The sequence below is a fragment of the Chrysemys picta genome, chromosome 8 (genome assembly GCF_011386835.1).
Source record: "Chrysemys picta bellii isolate R12L10 chromosome 8, ASM1138683v2, whole genome shotgun sequence".
Taxonomy (NCBI): domain Eukaryota; kingdom Metazoa; phylum Chordata; order Testudines; family Emydidae; genus Chrysemys; species Chrysemys picta.
The window spans coordinates 95,268,405-95,290,280 of record NC_088798.1 but is presented as its reverse complement, the minus strand read 5'-3'; the positions used below and the strand labels follow the sequence as shown (position 1 = coordinate 95,290,280).

Genomic DNA, 21,876 nt, shown 5'->3' with positions numbered 1-21,876 from the left:
TGTAGTATATGGTACAGTCTGACAGATAAAAGCCATGTTTTGGCCTTAGGTCAATCTTTACAGGCATACAAGTTATGGAAGCTGGAATAGTTCTAGCTATTTAACAGTATCTTACTCATAGCTGTTAGAGGGCCCAAGTTATGGTTCAAGCAAAATACTTAATTTTTCTATAGCAGCTCTGTAAACTTTTCTAGCAGGAACTTATCTATTTACTGTGTATGGCCTGCTTTAAAAATGGGCCTCCAGTTTTTCTGGTGCAATTTCACACAAATTTAGGATGAAGGCAGAATTCTTGCAACAATGGAAGCTAGCTTGAAGGAGGTGGCTCTGGAATTGAGTAAACATGCTTTCCTGCCTATTTTTACATCCAGAGGTGGTAATAGACAAAATGTATAGAAAGCCAAGATTTGCATCACTTTTTAGGTTCTGCCATATAGTGAGCAATGTATTCTGGTTGTTTTGTCTCAATTAACTTTTTTTTTAAATGAAAAGTTTAGCGTAAAATTTTTCAAGAGCATTGAAGTCCTATGGACATCCAGTGTGTCCTAAGTAACTTAGCTACTCTTGAAATTTTTACCTCCAGTTCTACTTCCATCTCTTCCTCTTTCCACGGGAGCCCTTTTCAGTGGGCAGTGACAATCCTTACCATCAAGCTTTAGCCGCTAACGATCTTTGATACACCAGCATCTCTTTCCCCTACAATTATTTCTGTCTGGCCTTGCAGGATGTTTTAATTCCTAATAAAACTTTGAGAGTTAATGGGTAAAGACAGTCAACATGACTCAGTTTATTTGGATTAAAAAATACTGCATTTAATGTAGAAAGTTACATTATGAATAGTTTGTAGGATTTCCATGTAAACAAATACATATTCCCCCACTTAAACAGCACCAGTGACTTACACTTCAGTAGTCTGATGTAAGCCCTTTTGGTAGTAATAAAGGTAAAGCCAATAGTTTTGGAAGTAGCATGGTCCAGAGCAGTAGAGTATTTCATTCATCACAAAGTGGATTTAGGTGGTTAAATATATGGGCTAAGTTCATGGACAGCTGAATTAGGACAGGTCTCCCTGCATGTACCACCATGATTTATGAGGAAAGGCAAGAGGGGAACTGGCTAGAAGATTTGGGGGAGGGCAGTTGGACCTACAGTGCTACAACTAACAGAACACTTTGGCATTGGGGGGGACAGGGGATTAAATATTTAGACTTTATTGTAATGACAGTGCCTTAGTCTTGACTGACAGTGGCATTCACATAATGTTTGAATTTTTAGAATTCTGACCATAAAGTGAAATAGTAGCCAAAGTTACACAGATGGATAAGGAACAATTGCTGTTTAACCATGTGGTGGCAGCTATTTCATTAAGCTGAGAACACTAAAGAGCCAGGGTAGGTGCAGCGTTTGATTTTGCTGAAGTGGAGGGTGCATAGCATATATACATCAATGAACACTGAAGTTAGTAGCATCTCCTCAAGAAAGCCCCAAAACTAAAAGAGTACAAATTAATGCAGGGGAGCTTTGAGGAAGTTTATTTAATGGCTAACTCTAATTAGTGCTAGTACTTCAATTTCATGATGCTAGTGCAGTTGAGATTAATAAGTGCATGGGGGGAAGGGGGGGGAGAAGAGAGAGAAACCTAAATGTGTGTGGGTAATACATTCTACAATTACCCATTTGATTTTACTTCCTTTCATATTCCTCACCTTTGAGTTGAGGGATATCTATTTCCTGTTCTCATTTACTTGCTTTATAGATTACACACCTCATTTCAATTGGCTTCACCAGTAGCAAGTGAGTAGTTACGAGGTTGCTAGAACATAGTACATAAGGTCTCATCCTCATCTAAATTTATTAAACCCAATGTACTCAACATTCATCTCTTTTAAAAGATGGAGACAATAAATGAGCACATCTCTGCTTATTTATGAACAAGAAGAATGTGTAGGGATTCCTCCTCTCCAGTGCTGATTTCCAAGAGAAGAGCCTGCTTAGCATCATACCAGCCCCCAAGAAACTAGTCACTGTACGGCTTCTTAGACTGTCTTCTTTCTGCTCCTGTTTCCTTCATACTGTATAAGGGTTCCACAAGCTTGTTATGAACAAGCATTAAACCTGGTGCAGGGGGAAAAGGAAAGGTTAAGTAGAGGTAGTAAGTGCAATAAATGGAGGACTTTTGCTTTTAGTTATGGCCACTAGTAATATCCTTACATTTCCACCTTCCCACACAACCCTCTTAAAGTATTTTTCACCCCATTGCTGTAAGCTTGATAGTAGAGGGAGTGTCAGCATAATTAATTTTAAAAACTCCTTAGTCATTTACCACCACTACAGACTAACAATTTTTTAAATCTACTTTACATTCCATTATGTACAGAAAGAGGGACATACTTCACTCAGCTTGGATAATTAAGCTAGCCTCACTCTTCATTTATGGCTTCTAAGCAATAGCCGTTTCTAGTTTTGAGTTACTAACTCAACATAGGGTTAGTAACACTATAGTGGAACATTTAAATAAATAACATTTACATTTAAATGTTACCCTGAATAGATTTCTAGTCAGTGGAGATTTTGTATTTTTTTTTTTTTTTTTTAAACCTTTAGGATTGAGAGTTATTTGACAGCACTTCCTTCAAACACAATCTTTCTGACAGGAAAGATTTGCTAAATTAAATGGTAGCCCTTAAAGCAGAGGTGGACAAACTATGGCCTGCAGGCCACATCTGGCCCGGCCCCTGAGCTCCCGTCCGGGGAGGCTAGCCCCCTGCTGTTCCGTCACAACGCCGCCACGCGGGCAGCGCGGCTGGCTCCAGACGGGCGGCAGGGCTGTGAGCTTCTGCTGCTCTGAGCAGCATGGTAAGGGGGTAGGGGAGGAGGTTGGATAAGGAGCAGTGGGTCACAGGGGGGCAGTTGGATGGGGTGGAGGTTCTTGGGGGGGGGCAGTCGGGACAGGGAGCAGGATGGGTCGGGAGTTCTGAGGTGGGTAGTCGGGGCGAGAAGTGGGAGGGGGCCAGGCTGTTTGGGGAGGCACAGCCTTCCCCTACTCAGTCCTCCATACAGTTTTGCAACCCCAATGTGGCCCTCAGGCCAAAAAGTTTGCCCACCCCTGCCTGAGGTATATCTCCATTTTTTTTCTCTATACTTTCTCTCATAAAACTGGAAGGGACCCTGAAAGGTCATAGAGTCTAGGCCCCTGCCTTCACTCGCAGGACCAAGTACTGATTTTGCCCCAGATCCCTAAGTGGCCCCCTGAAGGATTGAACTCAACCCTGGGTTTAGCAGGCCAATGCTCAAACCACTGAGCTATCCCCTCTCTCTCTCCCCCCCCCCCCTCCCCCGGCTAACTGAAAAAGTGGCCTGATCTGGCCAAATACTTACCTTTAAAGTATTTCACTGTTTTAACTTTGAGTTCTAGGGTGGCATCCTCATCACACACAAAGACAGTGCTGGGATGCTGCTGAAAGGCAGACACTGTCCACATGTGGTTCACCCCTTCCTCAATGGCTTTGTACAAAGCAAATGCTTTATGGGCTCCTGTGATTAGAATCATAACCTGAATTAAAAAAACAAAACACAGGAATAACATTGTTAGGTTTTGTGATGTACATTTAAAGGGAACACACCCAAGTGTGATTTGAAGCAGTAGATGAGTAAGTCATCCAAAGAAGAAAACTATTTTAGTCCTCCCCAGCAGTATTTCACTTCATTGACTGGGTACTGTTCACTTTGGCTGTATTGTTTTAGGTAGTAAAATTATGGCTTGCCTGGCCATTTTAAAGTTTATCCACTTGTTACTGTGAGCTCTCCCTTTAGTGTTTATGCAAGAGTAGACTAGAGCACTTTAGACAGCTAGAGGAGGTGATTAACGGTTATGAACTACAGGTGTAAAAGTAAATTCAACCACACACCACCTTGTGACTCTCAATTTGCTGGTATACCTCTGAGTAAGTCAGTGGTTCTCACATTTACCTTGTGAGATTGTCCCCTGGAAACCTCCCTTACCCAGCCCCCCCAGGCTAAATACAACTGTATTGCATAGTTATATGAAAAATGTTAAAGTAGGGTAATGGAAGCCACATGAATAAGCTCATTTTGATGTAATGCATATGACTGTTTGGTGAGCCAACCCTTCTTTTCTTCTCCCTGCAGGTATGGCTTTACTTTTATTAGGACCAAATCTCAGCCATCATGCTGCATTTATAAGCCCTTCAATTTGTGTCTAATTTGATCATGGCTAATTTGATCTTTGCAATCAAAGCCCCAGGAAAAAAAAAGCTATGAGGTAGTTGTGCAGGGTTCAAGAAGGTAGCTGGGTTGTTTGTTTAGTTGAGCAAACTACGCTCTGGAAGCCCAGTTATAATGCCTGGGGCTGGGCTGCAGAAAGTACCACTGCTTGAAGACTAGACAACTGTTTGATGCTCCATGGAGCATGCTATTAAGTCACTGTATTTTAATTCTAACCTCTCTAGCATCCATGACTGTGCCTACTCCAACTGTGAGAGCCATTGTGGGAACTTTGGAGAGGTCGCCATCAAAGAATCTAGCATTAGCCAATATGGTGTCCATAGCCAATGTCTTCACTCTAGTTCTGGACACCAGACTTGAGCCGGGCTCGTTGAAGGCAATATGACCATCTGGGCCAATACCTGTGTTGGAGACAGTTTAAGAACTATGTCACTACCTTAACACATCATAGGAAGCAAAGCCAACATCATTCTTACTGTAAGGATGCTATAGGCTCCTAAGAATAGCTACAGAACAGGTGAAGCACATTACTTTCATACAAGAACTTGCAGGTTTGCTCAAGCTCCAAGATCCTGCTTCCCTTGAAGTGAATGGCAAATTTCCCACTAACGTCAATAAGAGCAGAGACACTGTTCCTTTGCATTTTGGGACGTAATAACTCAAGTAACTTGAATGTTAGCACCCAAAAGCCTCAGGTTAGAAGATACCACTGTCTCAGAGGGGTTATAGCTGATTACAGCAGTTACCTGGTAGAACTTGCTATTGGAAAGGTTGCAACACAGTTTTGGTTAGCACACCTTTCTCCCCCACCCCCAAATTTTTACTACTTTTCTAAAGAATTCACCTATTGGACTGAAATTTTCAAATCTAGATCTTAGATGAAATGTCAATTTAAAACAAATCAATAAATTTGAACAACATCTTTAGCTATTTGACTTCTGTGAAAAAAAGTTACACTCCTGCCCCCTTCTGGCCAAATATACCTCAAAAATAGCTGAACTTTAAAATCATCCCCTACCCCTGTAGCCTGAGACTTTGGAGCCAGTCTATTCTTCACATTTTGAGACCCATCTACTTGACCAGGAGGCACATTCCACTGACCCAGTATGGCTGTAAGGCTTGACCAGGGATGGAATAGCTACTAGGACAATCTGAACATCTCATTGAGACAGAAAAAAAACCCCAAACACACATACACCACAAGTGAGTCACTTATGCATAGCATTTGTCCCCATCAATACCATAGAAGGGAATGGATAGAGGCGACACTTGACAGGTGCGCATACACTAACTGGAAATGGGATGCACATGTGGCTTTACTGACTGCAAATCTAATAAGTGGCTCAAAAAACAAAACAAAATGAAAAAGGAATTCCCCAAAGTTAGCTAGAATTATGGCAAAAACAAGGCTGTGTTCTCTCCGAGTCTGTTATTCCTTCAGATTTTCACCTCCAACAAAGAGTTCGATTCCACCAGCTGCTTTGATTTTCCCCTCAAAAGCATCACACTCCGCCTGTAGGTCAGCTGCATTTCCATCCAGAATATGGGTGTTTTCTGGAGAGATGTCAATGTGCTTGAAAAAGTTATTCCACATGAAGGAGTGATAACTTTCCAGGTGATCCCTTGGGAGACCTGTTGACCAGGAACATTTATTATTTCATGTTTATATTCCAGTCACACCTGCAGACCCCTTCAGGACACAGGACCCATGGTGCTGGACATTGTACAAACACAATCCCTGCTTCAAATGCTTACAATCCAAGGCCCCATTGACTTTCACACTCTGATTGCTACAGCTTTCAGGACTGAGGCCTCAAATGAGAGATTTGAGAGGGATACAGTACCCTATATAAAAACTTTTACATATATTTGCATAGACATCAGGGGTTTTGATTACAAATCAATACCAGTATCCCCATCTGCCCTTCAAGCTGGGCTTCCTTAACTTCCGTGAGTTTAAAAAATAGTCACAATAGCTCCAGTAAGATCACAGTGTTACGGAAAGGCAGATCATCCTAGTTACATGGATAAGGTGCATTAATATTATGGAGCAGGTTCTCCAAAAGAGCAGATACACAGCAGGTCTAATTTTTCTTATCTTTACAACATTCTGCAGAATTATTGTTAGTCCAAGCTTGTTAACACTATGCCAAAACCAGAGAAGCAATTTTAGTCTGATTAACAATCAGGGAATTCTTCCAAGAACTCCCTGATTGTTATAAAGTCATCCTTTATAGAACTGTCTAACCCTAACCCGAAGCTCTCAGACTATGATTATTCACAGAAAAAACATCTGTCCACTCAAATCAGGAAGAGAATGCAATAGCACTAGGGCCAAAGAGCAAACTTATACACCTATTAAGCATGTATGTTTGGTACCTTGATAACCAGAGGATTTGTTCACTTTTCTCTCTGAACCAGCTCTGAGAAGGGAATATTACATCACAACTTTACAAACAAGGCAATCCTAATCTAACATAATAGGACCACATATCAGTAAGTCTAAAGTGCAGTCTTGCTGGAGCACTGCCTGTCTCGGTTATTAATTAAAGACAGGGCTGCAGCATTCCATCCAAACCAGCCAAGTAGCAGTTTCCCTGATTAGAAGAAAGCTGAGCTAAAATGGGAACTTCAAAGATGTTACACACAATCTACTAACAGCATCTTCAGTGGGACTTCTTTAATTATATACTCAGGTAGTATATCACTCAGCTTTTAAGAGAGTTATAGCTAATGTGATCTCTCTAATTGGAGGGAAAAGTTGCAGCTTGTTAATTTGTATTACACAGCATTCCAAACTCCTCTCTTTCTCCTCCCCATCTGGTTTTGGGATCATTTTACATTGGGTTCTATACAAAGTGATTTTGAATTAACATAAATGTCTGATTTAATTTGATTTTACTCACCAGAATAAATAAAGTTTGGGGCCAAAAAAGAAAAAAAAGCTTGATTGTGTCCTTACCACAACATTTCATGAAATAAGATGACTCACCTACATATTCATCCATATTAAAGGTTTTCACATATTTGAAGGACAAGTCTCCATTCTTGTAATACTCAATCAACTTTTTGTAACATCCTAAAGGAGTGCTTCCTAAGAGAGATACAGGGAAAAATTTAAAAACAGTTAGTGGAATTAGTGTATGTGCAGCACTGTGAAACACTGAGCTGCGTAAGAGCTATATACATCATTAATTATATTAGTGATTATAATATAGCAAACACCATGGTGTGGTGGGAAGGGCAGCCCAGTGGGTTGCACTTCTGATGCTGCCTCCCCAAAAAACAAGAATGTGGTTGGATCACAACCCTAATATTAAAAAAAATAATATGGAAACAAATCTACATCAACTTTCAGCTTCAATAGTATAGAGTCCAGCTCCTGTTGCTCCAAGATTACAGACCCTTACTACTTGAACTAAAGGAGAATCTCCATGATTAGCCATAAAGGGGCTATGACACACAATTGAGCAGTTCCAATTCTGCCCAGTTGTAATAATCCAGCTGAGTGTGTGCTACGCTACCCTCAACTGGACAGAATCAGAACTGCTCAACTGTGTGTCAGCCCTGTATAGCTAATATTGGAGATTCTCTTTTAATTCAAGTAATAAGGGTCTAATCTTGTAAGTAGATGAATGCTGTCTCTATTTTACACATTGGGGAAGCGCACAGTTCTCCAAAGCATCATTGACTATTCCACTTATGTGAAGGGGTATTTTGTCATGCAATGCATCAGCTTCTATATTATTGTTATTTGGGAGGCATCACTCTATATAATTTATTTACTTTAAAAACAGAGAAAGGTTTCTTAAGCTAAGTAAATTATATAGACTGTTGCTCCCCAAATAACAGAACCATCCATCTATATGTTGCATAAGGAGACACTCCCTTCACATTAGGGGAATACTCTGCCACTTAAATGCTCCAACTGGTGAAATAGTCAGGATGCTTTACAGTTGCTTAAACAGAAGGTACCATCAGCATCTTAATGAATCCTCTTTCAAAACCTACCTGTGGGAAGTCCAAGAGTGAAGTATTTGTTTGGGCCAGGGTTAAACTGGATAATTCGATTCCTAATGTATTTTGCAGCCCACTCACTGGCTTGCACATAGTTCTCAAGAATGATGAGTTTCATTGTCTCCTGCACATCTAAAATAAAGAAGCTTCAACAAAGGAGTTCATTTTCTACATTGAAATAAATATTGGGAACTCATATCGCTACCAATTTTTCTGTACAGTTACATTCTCCCTCCACCTCTCACTGCAAGAGGTACATACAATATCTGAGTGCATTCATGAAGCAATAACCAAGTTACTTTGGCCCTGTGAAAGGAACACTGTTAGCCAATAGCAGATACTACCAAGAAGAATTAGCCACTAAGGATTAGATTGCTCCCTAGACAAGTTATTCCCATATAGGGCCAGGAAAAGAGCTTGGGTTTACCGAGCATCCAGTTTCTTGAAATAGTGTGGCATTTTGGATCTGGAAGAAACTGGATGTAGATTCCTAAGGATACCCCTCCTCAAATCAGAGGAGGCACAGGGTAATCTGACAGAACCCATGCCTTCACGCTGACTCTCCTTCCCAGCGGTCTCTGACTCTTGGCGGTATAGCTTGGCAGAAGCCATACTACAAGGGGTTCTCTGCAAGCCAGTGACCCAGAACCTGCCCAAATAGGGTTACCACTTACAAAGGGAAAGAAAGGGGCAAGTTAACGTTGACCAGATCAGCATTAGCTTACCCTACCCTAGTAGTTTGGGTTTTGAGGGTAACAGCTTCCTCCACAGGACCCGGTCTCTTCCCCACCCCAAAACCTATGAACATAGATCAGCCAATCAGCGAGCACCTGCCCACGGTCACTCCGGGAGGCTACGACTGATCGTGGACCCAGCACTCCGGAGCCCCCGGCGCTGTACGGCAAGCAAAACGCCCCTACCCAGGTGCCGTTACAGGTCGCGGGCAGCGGGGCTCGCACGGCAGGGGGAGCGGGAATTTAAAGCCCTTCCAACAAAGGGAAGCCAGCCGCGTCCCGCAGGCGCCATTTTAACCCCGAGTGAGAGGCTGGGACTCGAACTCTTGCCCCAACTCTCCCCGCCGGGCCCCGGCGCAGCGCCCCGCAGCAGCCGCACCGCGCGCTCTAGCGCCTCCTGCCGCCGCCGCCGCCGCCTCTCCGGTGCAGCCCCTCCGCAAGGAGCGCACGGCCGGAGCCGCGCCGCCGCGGCTCACTTACCTGTCCAGGCGCGCCGCACCCTGCTGCGCCCGCCCCCCACTCAGCTTCGCCCCAAGCCGCGGCCCCTCGTCATATGACTGGGGGCGGGTCATGTTGGAGGAGCTGACTCAGCAGCGCGGACTCCAGGCATCCTCCCCCTGCCGAGCACTTCCCCTGCTCCGGCCGGCCAGAGGCGTGCAGGGCTCCTGCAACCGCCTGAGCGCCGCCCACTTCCCGGTTCACCAATACGGCTTCCGAAGCCGGTTCTCCCTGAACGCTCCTACCCCGGTTTGGGCTGCTTTGTGCTTGATCAACACAATCCTGGGTTGCTTCCATGCAGAGTCTGAAATACTGTATTTATTAACCAACCAGCAGCTGTGTTCTTAACGCTTCATTTTTAAAGTAGCAAAACAACAATCTCCGGACAGAATTTATTAGAATTCTTTGAGGGGGGTCAACCAACATGTGGACCAGCGTGAGTAGGGGCTATAACGTTCCCTGACCAAAGGCTCTTATGCAAAGCAAGCTGTCAGGGGATGAGACAAGAGGGGAAGGTCCTCTCATGGATCAGTAACTGCTTAAAAAATAGGGAACCCAGGGGGAAAGAAAAGGTTTCAGAATGGAGAGAGGTAAATAGGCATGTCCCCCAGCGAGCTGTAGCGGGACCAGTGCTGTTCAACATACTCATAAATAAGCTGGGAAAAGGGATAAACAGCGAGGTGGCAAAGTTTGCCAATGATACAAAGTTACTTAAAATATTGAAGTACAAAGCAGACTGTGAAGTTACAAAGGGATTCACAAAACTGGGTGACTGGGCCAAGGGCTCCGGAATGGGGGACCAGAGGAACATAGCCCCTCCCACTTTTTACTGGCCATAAGGGTGAGCAGGGGAGGGGGCAGAGAGGAACAAGTGGGGGCAGACTCTTGGGGTTTGAGGTGGCACGGGAGTGGGATCTCGGGGGAAGAAGTGGTGCGAGGATGGGACTTGGGGGGGAGAGGCAGTGCAGGAGTGGGGTCTTGGGCAAGGTGTGGTGCGAGGGTGGGGACTTCGGGGGGAAGGAGCAGTGCGAGGGCGGGGCCTTGTAGGAATGGGCAGTGCTGGGGCTTGGGGAGAAGGGGCAGGGAGGCATGATTCCGGCACCTGTGGTCCCCCCACCTTTAGGGCACTTCTGCTGCTCCTATACTGGGCAACAAAATGGCAGATGAAATTCAATGTTGAAGAAATGCAAAGTAATGCATTTTGGAAAACAATCTTAATGATACATACAAAATAATGGGGTCTAAATTAGCTGTTACCATTCAAGAAAGAGATCTTGGGGTCACTGTGGATAGTTCTCTGAAAACATCTGCTCAATGTGCAGCAGCAATCAAAAAAGCTAACAAGGTTAGGAACCATTAGGACAATGATAGATAATAAGACAGTGTGATATTTCCCAGGGTACCGTCTGGACTGATGGATAGCTATGTCCCCTCAATTTTCCACCCTGAGGTGCCTTTTTCACTGCTTTGCTGTGAGAGCAACTATGCCTGGTCTGCCTACCCACAGCCTCCAGCATATAAATCACTCCCAGCTATACTATATGAGTGCTTAGCTATTCATCCATGAATTACCCCAGCAGGACAACAACAGCAAACTCCCAGTCCCAAATTTTCCCCCAGTAATGTGCATCTTCTACTGCCCAGCACCTTCCTGGACAATTCAAGTTCATATAAAATCTATTAATAGAAAATGATATGCACAAATCTTGTTATCCCAATCGAAGTTCCCAAACACATCACTCCAAACACTCACAGATTTAGATAAAACAATAAAACAAGTTTATTAACTACAAAAAAATAGATTTTAAATGATTACAAGGAATAAGGCATAAAAGTCAGAATTGGTTACAAAGAAATAAAAGGTGAAATGCAAACTAATACCTAATTTAACAAGCTAAGTGAACTTAAAGCAAAAGGATCTTTCTCACCACATGTTCTAGCAGTCTTATTGACTGGATCTTTCAGCCAGGATCCCTCCCCAGTTGACTGATGCTTGCTTTGTCTTTCAAGTATTGTCAGTGCTGTGCGTGACTACATATGAAGGGAGAGATAATTTGTGTCCTCTATTCTCACTTCTTATTTTCCTTTTTGAAAATCATCAGCTGAGATTCAGGAGACGGAAAGTTTGTTTGGTCAGGAACTTCCAGCTGTTCCATTGCCAATATGTAAATTTCTCACTCACACCCTTCTTCCGGCCAAAGAATGGCCACTTAACCAGGTGATAGTCCATTTGATTATGTTGACACTGGGATGAGGTGTTAGCTAGCCTTTTGTCTCTGGGGAACTGGTTTGAAGCTGTTTCCCTAGACTTAGGATATGTCTACACCCAGCCGCTAATTCGGCGGCTGGCAAATGAAGTTCTGGGTTCGACTTATCGCGTCTTGTCTGGACGCGATAAGTCGAACCAGGAAGTGCTCGCCGTCGACTTCGGTACTCCAGCTAGACGAGAGGAGTACCGCGGAGTCGACGGGGGAGCCTGCCTGCCGCGTGTGGACCGAGGTAAGTTCGAACTAAGGTACTTCGAACTTCAGCTACATTATTCACGTAGCTGAAGTTGTGTACCTTAGTTGGATTTGGGGGTTTAGTGTAGACCAAGCCTTAGAACATGTCTTATACAGTAGAATTTTATAACTTTACATACAATGTTGCCACACATATTTTATCAGGACAAGAATGATCAGTAAATTGTGAGTTTTCAAATACTACCTTACAAGGCATACTCTGTACAAAATTTATCATAGTCTTGTAAAAAGGGTGAGCATAGGGATACAGATTGTCACAGACAGTAAATGTCACTATATAAATCCATGTACACTCACACCTTGAATACTGTGTGCAGTTCTGGTCACATCATCTCAAAAAATATATGTTAGAAACTGAATAAGTACAGAGAAGGGCAACAAAAATGATTAAGGGTATGGAACGGCTTCTATATGAAGAGAGATTAAAAAGACTGGGATTATTCATCTTGGAAAAGAGACAACGAAGGGGAGTTATGATAGAGGTCTATAAAATCATGAATGGAGTGGAGATAGTGAATAAGGACGTGTTATTTACTCCTTCACATAACACAAGAACTAGGAGTTACCCAATGAAATTAATAGGGTGCAGGTTTAAAGCAAACAAAAGTAAGTACTTCTTCACACAACGCACAGTCAACCTGTGGATCTCTTTGCCAGGAAATGTGAAGACAAAAAATATAACTGGATTCAAAAAAGAATTAGATACATTCATGGATGATAGTTCATCAATGACTATTAGCCAAGATGGTCAGGGATGCAGCCCCATGCTCTGGGTGTCCCTAAATCCCTGACTGCCAGATGCTGGGACTTGATATCAGGGGATAGATCACTTGATGATTGCCCTATTCTGTTCTTTCCCTTTGAAGCATCTGGCATTGAAGACAGGACATTGGCCTAGCTGGACCATTGGTCTGACCCAATATGGCTGTTCCTATGTTGTCAGAAATGTAAGGATCTCTTAGAAAAGAGCTGATAAAGTAAAACATTGTCAATAATCTGGATTATATCTTAAATCCTGCCATATTTGGTTATTTCTTAAAGCCCCAGCTCCTAGATTCATATGATTTGTGTAAACCACACCTTTTGTTTAAAAAATAATAATGTTCTAGCCCTCATGGTTGCAGATAAAAGCTTGAAAATGTGACCCAAGTGCATTCTAAAGCTCAGAAACTAGACAACAAATAAATATAACCCAACCTTTATTTTTATTTTTAACCACATTATTTTTTAAAGCCAGTCTCATGATTTTGGGGGTCCTGACTCACGATTTGAATGGGTTAGGGTTGAGAATACTGTGTAAACTAAAACCACAATGACACTATTTTATAAAATAGCTAATCTAAGTAGGTATGTGTATGGACTAGGATGACCAGATAAGGGAAAGAGCAAAAAAAAAAACAAAAAAAAAACCCCCACAGTGCTGTCGGCAGATATCAGGACGTCTGGTCACCCTAGTATGGACCCCAATCTTGCAAGGTGGACTGCAGAGGCCATGGTAGTATCTGAATACCTCCTATGTATTTAAAAATAGATATAACAGTAACTTTTTCCTTTTAGTTCTTCCTTCCTGGTTTGTATGATAAATAGTTCAATTAGTTTGTAGGTGTATATGTGAGACAGTGAGCTGCTGGGTAAGAAGGTGTGTTGTCTTGACTATGTGTGAAAAAGCACCTTAATTCTGATCTCTGTTTCATGTTTAATAGTCTTCTCTATTTTGTATTCAGGAGAAGATTATACCAGTGATATAAATGACTATGCCAAGGTTGACATGACACATCGTAAGAATAGTTGCAAGCGGTATGCCAAAGCTATGCTGCCTTGTGCTATGATGCTATGATACTGTTAGCCCTCTCAAGCGAAGCAGATTGGGTCACTATTATTATGTATTATTTATATGATGCCAAAAATGTGCTCAGTGCTTTATAGATTGAATTAAAAGACATGACGTTCTCTGTCCCAAAGAGCTCTCAGTCTAAGGCATCTATATGGGGTTTGGTGCAGAGCTGGACCTAACTTTAGACATGATGGGACAATAGTCAGTGCTTAGATGGGATACCCACAGGTACTGCAGGAAGCAGCGATTGGCTCAGATATTGCCAGTCGGTGGGACCATTCACAGTGCACAAAGTATTTAAGTTTTTGCAGGATTAGGGCCTTAGGCCTGGTCTACACCTAAAATTTAGGTCAATTTAGCTATGTTGTTCAGGTGTGTGAAAAATTCACACCCTTGAGAGACACAATTAAGACGACCTATGCCTCACTGTAGACACCGCTAAATCAATGGAAGAATTCTCTTGAGGGAGTGGTTTTATTACAGTGATTGTAAAAAAACCCTTCTGTCACTGTAGCAGGTATAGCACCGTAGCTGTGCTGCCGTAGTGTCTGTAGTGTAAACAGGGCCTTAGTTATTCCATAGGTTATTCTCTTCCCTCTGAGTCAGCACTGGTTCTAGCATGTTACTAGGAGGCATTGTGCTACCGGAGCTGCCATCTTTCAGATAAGGTATAAAACTAGGGTCCTGATAATATCTGGTCATTGAAGCTCCTGCGAAATTTCTGTAAGAGTAGGGGTATTAACCTCGGTATCCTAGAAGACTTCTACTGAGTGAGTACCTTCTCCATCTAAATTCACCCTGCAGTTTCAAATGAATATTCTTTCTTTCTTTCTTTCTTTTGTATTTTGCTGCCTTGTATGTATACTGTTTAGCAACTACTGTGTTCTTCCCTGGAAATGATTGCCTTTCACTGGTGGATAAAGTGTGACTCCATTTTATTCCTTAAGTTCTCAATGTGGGATGCTGTTATACTTAATTAGATGTTTGTAATGTCCTTTGAAAGCCTTGGCTAGGAGTTGATGTGGAAGTGTGGTGTAATACTTTATTTGTAATACAAATTCCCTGTTGAAGTCAAATTGGTTTTCATAATAATAATAAACCATTTTCTCCCCAAAAGGAAAAAAAGGTCACTTTTACTTTAGACTGACATGAAATTGTGTTACTACTTAGTATCTTTCTATAGTTACATTTTCATTTGTTTAAATATCCACACAAGAGTCATTTATTCAATGAGTTCTTAAGAGACCTATTTTTGTCCCTTGAAAATCTTTCTTGACAATAGATTTCACTACACCCCCCTGGAGGCTTGAGATTTCAAAAATACTCACCCGTAACCCTCTGGCTTGTAAATTTTACAATAATGGCATTTGGAGAATTACAATGTTTCTTCCAGTTCCATCTCAGGATTTAGTAGCTTCCTTCTACTGAAATGCAAATAGTAGCATTTTGAACTGGTTAGAATTAATGGCAAGTCCGGATCATCACTGAATTCTCACCTACGGTCCTTCACAAATTTAATTTTTGTGGTAAGATGTATTGTGACAAGTTTAAGCTTGGAGTAAAATTTTCAGGGGTGAATAACCAACCCATGAAAAACTAAATTTATTGCAAAAGAGCTGTCACAATCTAAACCACAGCGGTGAAAATGAAATCCTTCGTGCAGTTAACTTTACATTTCTGTAATTCCTTATCTACCTTATCAGTGTAAAAATGTCTGGTGTATTTTTTAATGCTGCTCATAAAATCTTGTACATTGCAGGATCTTTGATTTGAAAAATGAGGAAGAGAGAGAATTATGTAGGGCTAAATCCATTGTAAATTATTATAAAGGTATTTGTAAAATTCATTTAAAAATACCTATCCTCTTTTCTGAGGCAGCTCCTTGAGAAGAAGATGTACAAATTAAATAATAATAATAATTAATAATAAGGCCCCACTTTTGCAAATATCTATGTATGTACTTAACTCTACTCACACGAGTTATCCTATGGAAGTTTTTGCAGGATCGGGACTTAAAATAGTAGTGGTTTGAGTTTAAATACTTCCTATAATTAAAGTACCTGGGCTGTTAAAAGTGTATTCAGATAAATAATCTCTAAAGAAAATGTTTTGTTTGAGTATATTCCTCTTCAGAAAATCATTTAAAATGTTTTTTGAAATATAAAGAAATAAGTATATTTTGGAACTAATGGCACATTTTCCCTTGCTATTAAAAGGCCAACAAACCCTACATTTTCCTCTCTTTTTTCCCCTTCTCTTAGAAGGGTGCATTTCACTGTAATGGTCTGTTTGCCCAACTGTTCAGCTTTTGTACATGGTATCTCAGCAACCAGGTCTTTGTGAAGCAAAGCCAGGAGCAGTGTCTCGGTTGGGGTAGAAACAAACCACCTTCTCTCACTCTCTCAAATGTACTTTCTCTAAATCCTTCTCCTAAAAGCATTTTGCAGTTATTTACTTCAGATTAGCTTTCTTCTGGGGTCTGATCCTGCTCCCTAATCAATATAAACTCTTATATAAAAGGTTTGTAGGCACCTAAGCCCCATTGTAGTCAGTGGGAGTTAAGCATCTAAATATCTTTGAGAATCTGGGCCAGACAGTCCACAAGTCTTGCCTCTTTCCAAACCAAACCTAAAACTCACTTTTCCAGCTTCACTTTACCTCCAGAACAGGGGAGGGAGAGGAAGAAGATGATTTCTAGTTGGGGCAGAAAAAGGGAAATTAGATCACTGAACATCCAAACCGCACACCTTGCTGCCTGACCTTGGCAAATCACTCTGTCTCTCTTGGCCTCCTTGCCCCATCTATGGAATGGGGATAATAACTGTTAGTCACCTTAGTAAGGTGCTTTGGAATCTATTGGACAAACATACTATAAGTACTAGGGATTTTATTATTGATGGATGATCAGATACCATGGTGAGGTGAGTGGTATAAATGCTGTAGTAGGTAGATAGCCAAGGGTGGAAAAGGAAGCAGGCTCTGGGCTGATTCATCTTCTTCACACACAACAAAACTCCCTACCTCCCATTCCTGAGGTAACGTACAGTATTAGCAGAAATGGACGTTGTGCCAATGGGCCACCTCATCCCAGCCTCAGTTCTCTGCTTCCCCTCTCCTTGTGATGAAGTAATGCATCCTGTGGCTGCAGAGAGTTGGTTCTTTATGTTGGATGTAATGCTCTTTCATTAGGCAGATGCCAGATTTCAGAAACAGACAGTTAGACCTTGCAGAAGTAAACTTCCTCTGTAGTTTTAATGTGTGACTGTTCTTTTGTCCCGCACCCTTTCCCCTATTAAGTTATTTTAGCACTTTCTTGTGGTTCATAAATGAACAGAAAGTCAGTTAAAACATTACCCTAAACAAGCTGATACATTTTTAGATGCATAAGCATATCTGCCTTGCCTGCATTTCCAAGAGCCTTGCCACAGTGTACATCAGAAATGCTCAAACTTTGCCCATCTGAGGGCTGTACTAGCAACTTCCTAGAGCCCTCCTAATTTATATGAAATGGATCAATTTCCCCCCCCCCACCAGTCACTAATACAGAGATACAGCCAATCATGCTATCCAGTCCATCTTCTCTCTTTCAGAGATGGAGAAACTGAGACACAGAGAAATGGAACACAGGACTACAGGGCCCAGAGGCAGTTTGCTTTATGTTTGGTTGAAGGAGGCACTTCAAGACACCAGTCAGGGAAGGTAAAATAACATCCCAAATTATAGCACAGCTCAAGTCCCCTTCTTCAAGGCTGGCTTTCACACACAAAAGTTAAAAAAAAACAAGAGCAGAACAACTCAGGGTAACAAGCACCAGAGAGAGGCCTTTCTAGCTTTCAGCAAGTGGGATCATAAGGGGAAAAGATACTACTTAATGACCCCTGTAATAGCTTCATCTGTACTTTAAAGCCCTACCCTAGCTTCCCCATGTGATAGAGAACCTGGGCTCTCCTTGTAACCCCTTACATGCTGGGACTTAAGGAGCACCTTTATACCTTGTCACAGGCACTTATAAATCTAGCTTTTCTCTCAGATTATTTCATTATTTCCTATTTAGAGAGCTTTTTATTTTTAAGAATAATTTCACAGGCAGTTTCTCTTGTGATCCTGCCGGTGTGGTTTTCTTATTTTAATAATTTAAAAGAGTGTAGTGTTGGCTAAAGGAGGCAAAGCCTGAAGAGCTGTGAACGTCCACAAAGTGAGTACATCATTAGCAGCTGCAGTGATAGTCTGGGCTTCCCCGACATGCTTCCCCCCACACAATGAGATGGAAATATAGTGGCCAATAAATCCACCTGTATCAATGGCCCTGTGTGATGGTGCTTCTTATCTTTTGCCTTGTGAGTTAAATCATTTAAATATACCTGTTGATCTCAAGATAATTCATAGGCTATGAATTATGACTTCTGTCAATCCCTGGGGAATGAAACACTGATCTCAGAGCTGTGACTTGAAATGTTCAGTTCTAGATCAATGCCAGCAAACATTGCTAATCAGAGGGACCAGTGATAGTTTTAAGTTCTGACCAGTTCTGGTCCATAGGGTCGGAAAAAAAGAGCCTTGATCCCTGGTTCTTCTTTTCTCATATTGTCATCTGAAGGAAAATCTGGTAAATCTCCCTATCAATACCAGTGTCACTTGTTGAAATCGGTATTAAATAAACATTTCAATTATTGAAACACATGTGCAACTTCTGGTGTGCAAAGACAGAATGCTGAATAGTCCCCCTGCGACAATACACAAGAACCTCTAGACTGCAGATAACCCTCATCAGAGCTCACATCTCATGCTGTTACTATGGTAACGTGGTCAGGTCTCTGAGTTTTCTAAAAAGCAAATACTGAAGACACAGACTGCATAAGAATTTATTATGAGAGCGACAGCACTAGCCTCTCCCAGCAATGGCACTTTGGGTGGAAGCAGCTAGGTCACCCAATCTGCTGTGATTAGAACAGTATCAGGTTCAAAGGCTTCTACATGGCACTTGCCCAGACCTGTCACTGACTGCAGCATATTCTTCAATGGCCCTTTGGCCCCTCAGATGCACTAAGTGGAACACTGCTGCATCTGAGGATTGATCCCACAATATCCAACCAATCATCAAGAATAGGCTGAATGAACCTAATTCATAGTACATGAACTAGACTTTGCCCAGGACACTTGGATTAACTCCCCACATCTCATAAAAATGCCATGAAATTTTAATGGTCACAAATGGTCAGCACCTTGTTTTACATTCTGTTCAAAAGATACTTTGCTCATCACACTGCACAAAGGCACAGTGGCCATGGGCAGCTTCTGACAAAAGCAAAGCAGAAATAAAACCCCAAAGCAGGAGGGAAAAAATCCAAGAGATACTCAGGTGTATGCATCAGTTATGAGAGCGGCCATGCTCTATGTACTATGTGTGTCTGCATATTATGCAGGTCTGTGTAATGAGCAGCTGTGTGAATATAACATGCAGTCCATGTGCAGGTATGATTATTTACACATTTCAATGTTTTCCTATTTATAGTCGACTCTTGTCAGTGATTTAAATGTTAAACAGCTCCTCCTATGGTACCTCTATAGGCTCATTTTCCTTTCCTCACATCTAGCAGTTTGTGGGGAGCAAACAATTCTGCTCCTCAGAGCAGGTACATTTTAAATAGGTGACTACTAAGCAGAATATTTTTCTTACTCTCTGTGTTGCCTTCAGCAGAACCCAGCAGAGTTTAGAGACCAGGATTTTCCCCTTCGGGAGCTGCTTGAGAAGCTTTTAATTTTGCGGGGGGGGGGGAGGGGGGGATGAAAATTCCTGTTTTAATGTCTGTAAAACACCACCACTACCAGGGACCCTCTTTTAGATCCCTCAGTTGACATGGCTTCTTTCAGCTTTACCATCTGACATCCCTCACTGCTTGGGCATGTTCCACTTCTCCTCTCACCCCGGTGTAAAAAAAAAAAAAGAATAAAACAGATGAATAAGAAGGAAAAACGTGAAACTACGCACCCTGGGAGCCTGGTTCATTGTCTGGCTCCTGCCAGCAGAACCTGGATGCCAGTCTTGGATCATGAGTTTGTCATAAGTAGGGGCTTAGTGACACAAGTCACCATCAAACCCCAGCTGCATTAGGAGGCCCAGAGCTTGCCAGTACTGTCACTGTATGCTTATACAGCCCCCATCACCATAGTATCTCAGTGCCTCACAATGAATTTATCCTCAATAATGGGGAGCCGAGGCACAGAGAAATTAGGTGACTTGCCTCAGGTCACCCAGGGAGTCTGTGGCAAACTCAGGTATACAACCCAGATCCCCATTGTCTCAGTACAGTGCCTTATCACACAATTAACCTTCCTGATGATTTAAACTCACTTTATCTAGTCTGATCCAATGCAGCTAAGCATTTATACCAAGATCTTTGCTGCATTTTCTGAGGGCTTGTCTACACACAAAAGTTGTGATGCTTTAACTGTACTGATATAGTTGCTTTATACCACTATAGTTAGTCCCATATGGGAAGGGAAATAAACTATTCTGGTATAAGGCACCTTTATAGTAACATAATTGCATCCAGACTAGAGTTGTAGTGCTGTAACTGTGGCCTTGTCTACACTACAAATGCTTTGCCAGTATAGCTATATTGGCAGAACCTCCTAGTGTAGACACAGCAAATGTCAATAGAAGGAGTTTTTCTGTTGGCATGCTATCACCACCTCCCTGGACAATGTTATCTGTGCCAACAGAAGCACTCTGACAGCATAGCTGTGTCTACAGGGGGTTTTGCCAGCAAAGCTATGTCAGTTAAGGTGTATGGTGTTTTCATACCTGACCAAACTTGATAGTGTCAACATGGCCTATATTAGTAAAAAAAATCACAACTCTAACTGAAAAAGTTATAGCGGTACCAAACTGAGTGCCTTACGGGGTGAAAGTAGAAACAGGGACTTACCGGTACGGGGCTGGGTTGGGGCTGGCTCTGGCCCCCGGAAAGGGTGGGGCCTTGGGCGCAAGGGGCAAGGATAGGGGGGTCAGAGCCAGTCCTGGCCCGCCCTGTACCGGTAAGTGCCCTCCCCTCCTCTGCAGGGGTAGCAGCGGCAGCCGGGGGCTCCGGCAGCAGTTTAAAGGGCTCAGGGCTCGGCCGCCGCTAACGCCCCAGGCCCTTTAAACCGCTGCCGGAGCCCCCGGCTGCCGCTGCTACCCCAGGGCTCCAGCAGCGGGGCTCTGACAGCAATTTAAAGGGCTCCACTGCTGGGAGTCCAAGGCCCTTTAAATTGCCACCTGGGGAAGCTGGGCCGCCCCGGTATGGCGCACCGACTCTTGTCTAGGCGAAACTTCCATCTTGCGCCCACCCCCCCAGCCCTGCGGCAGCTCCCCGCTCCCCCTGCCCTGAGGTGCCCCCCCCAAAAGCTCCCCCCCCGTCCTGAGGCGCCCCCCCCTGCAGCAGCTCCCCCCCCCGGCAGCTCCCCACCCCAGCTCACCTCTGCTCCACCTCCTCCCCGAGCACGCCGCCCCTGCTCTAATTCTCCTCCCCTCCCAGGCTTGCGGCACCAAACAGCTGATTGGCGCTGCAAGCCTGGGAGGCGGGAGAAGTGGAGCGGCGACCGCGCGCTTGGGGAGGGGGCGTAGGAATGCTGTAAAAAAAATTGGGGGGCACCATTTTTTGGCGCCCCCAAATCTTGGCACCCTAGGCAACTGCCTAGTTTGCCCAAATGGTAGGACCGGCCCTGGAAGGGGGATTGTCTCGGTGGAGCAGGGGGTGGTAATGATTGTGCTCAACAAATGCCAATAAACTGCACTGGAGGGAGCATAACCTACACCTTTACTAAGGGATACCAAAAGCTGCTGCTTAGCATACTCCCACAGCACCCTGGAGAATCATTACAACCATTAGGCCTTGTAAAAGCACAGGGCCAATCCTGCTCCTTTTGAAGTCATTGAGAGTTAGTTCTACAACTGACTTCAATGGGAGTAGGAGTGTGCTCATAATACCGCCCTCCATGCCATCTTGGCACCACTGGTATACTTATTTCCCCTCCCCCACAATAG

At 43.0% G+C, this 21,876-nt stretch overlaps 1 protein-coding gene across 4 annotated transcripts; it reads right to left on the bottom strand.

Annotated features, from left to right (window-relative positions):
• Nucleotides 1–786: 786 nt before the first annotated feature.
• GNPDA1 (glucosamine-6-phosphate deaminase 1) lies at nt 787–9,702 on the bottom strand. 4 transcript variants are annotated; one of them, XM_005302845.5, is made up of 7 exons: nt 9,477–9,702; nt 8,257–8,394; nt 7,238–7,339; nt 5,695–5,877; nt 4,462–4,646; nt 3,379–3,553; nt 787–2,115 (listed from the first exon to the last, which is right to left on the bottom strand). In XM_005302845.5, exons 2-7 carry the CDS (start codon nt 8,378–8,380, stop codon nt 2,018–2,020), a joined length of 867 nt encoding a protein of 288 aa, XP_005302902.1. In that variant the 5' UTR covers nt 8,381–8,394; nt 9,477–9,702; the 3' UTR covers nt 787–2,017. The 4 variants fall into 4 exon arrangements, with proteins under 4 accessions (XP_005302902.1, XP_008169445.2, XP_065411051.1 ...); XM_008171223.4 differs by having other exon boundaries at nt 8,257–8,408; nt 9,477–9,644; XM_065554979.1 differs by lacking the exon at nt 9,477–9,702 and adding an exon at nt 8,993–9,385.
• Between the last annotated feature and the right edge of the window lie 12,174 nt (nt 9,703–21,876).